Source organism: Bison bison, unplaced genomic scaffold, assembly GCF_000754665.1.
Source record: "Bison bison bison isolate TAMUID 2011002044 unplaced genomic scaffold, Bison_UMD1.0 scf7180017864503, whole genome shotgun sequence".
Classification (NCBI taxonomy): domain Eukaryota; kingdom Metazoa; phylum Chordata; class Mammalia; order Artiodactyla; family Bovidae; genus Bison; species Bison bison.
The window spans coordinates 699,292-700,431 of record NW_011495061.1 but is presented as its reverse complement, the minus strand read 5'-3'; the positions used below and the strand labels follow the sequence as shown (position 1 = coordinate 700,431).

The 1,140-nt window shown below is 46.9% G+C and overlaps 1 protein-coding gene across 1 annotated transcript in view; it reads right to left on the bottom strand.

Annotated features, from left to right (window-relative positions):
• The window catches only part of ESYT2 (extended synaptotagmin-like protein 2), a 77,767-nt gene that overhangs the window by 24,676 nt on the left and 51,951 nt on the right, over positions 1–1,140 (bottom strand). The window contains exon 9 of the mRNA XM_010829250.1: positions 10–142. Coding sequence (XP_010827552.1) covers positions 10–142 — 133 coding nt within the window. The remainder of the gene's footprint in view (positions 1–9; positions 143–1,140) is intronic.

Below are 1,140 nucleotides of genomic sequence, written 5' to 3'. Positions count from 1 at the left end.
CCTTGATGACTTTGCTTTGGAAGATCTGGTTGCCAACTCGAATCACTCCGTAGGGGTCTGACTTCCCCTTGACAAGTCCCTTAAGGTAAGTGTCTTTTCCTTGAAGATCCTGAGCTTCAATAAAATGTATCCTCAGGACACCCTGGAAAGAAGACAGAGCAGACTATTCACCGGTTCACCCACACACCTGGAGCAGAGGCTGGCTTGGGGACAAGACAGAGCCTGTCCCCTGAGCAGACAAGGCAAACACGAGCGCCTCGGGTGCAAGACCAGGGCCCAAGGCTCTGACCAGAGGCCAGAGACGGAGACCCTCCTGGGAGGGAGGGGCCCCGGCTGGGCAGGGCCGACGGCAGGAGCGAGGCAGGCGACACAGGGCCCCGTGGGCCCGGAACAGTGCAGTGTCCTGGTAGGGATCCCATGGGTGGTAACTGCAGTGGAGACCAGCACCCCAGGATGCAGCAGACTCTTCCTAAGGCCTTCATACCCACCGATCACTGTGCTGCGTTTTTAGAATAATCCTATGAAATACTGTCATTAAACCTATTTTATGGATAGGAAACTGAAACTCTGAGATACATACACTCACAGACAACATGGTTCTCTTTCCCTAAGATGTTGCTTAATTGATAAAATACCCACCCTTTACCTTGTGTTCACCTGTGTCCAAGGTAAACACAAGTGGTAAAGTTATCTTTAGAGGGGGTATCGTTCTATACCATCAACACTTTAAGTTACCAGGTACTGTTCATGAACCAATCAGCATAGGATGACACATATTTTTATAGATAAATATATGCAGATGACACCACCCTTATGGCACAAAGTGAAGAGGAACTGAAAAGCCTCTTGATGAAAGTGAAAGAGGAGAGTGAAAAAGTTGGCTTAAAGCTCAACATTCAGAAAACAAAGATCATGGCATCTGGTCCCATCACTTCATGGGAAATAGATGGAGAAACAGTGGAAACAGTATCAGATTTTATTTTTTGGGGCTCCAAAATCACTGCAGATGGTGATTGCAGCCATGAAATTAAAAGACGCTTACTCCTTGGAAGGAAAGTTATGACCAACCTAGATAGCATATTGAAAAGCAGAGACATTACTTTGCCAACAAAGGTCTGTCTAGTCAAGGCTATGGTTTTT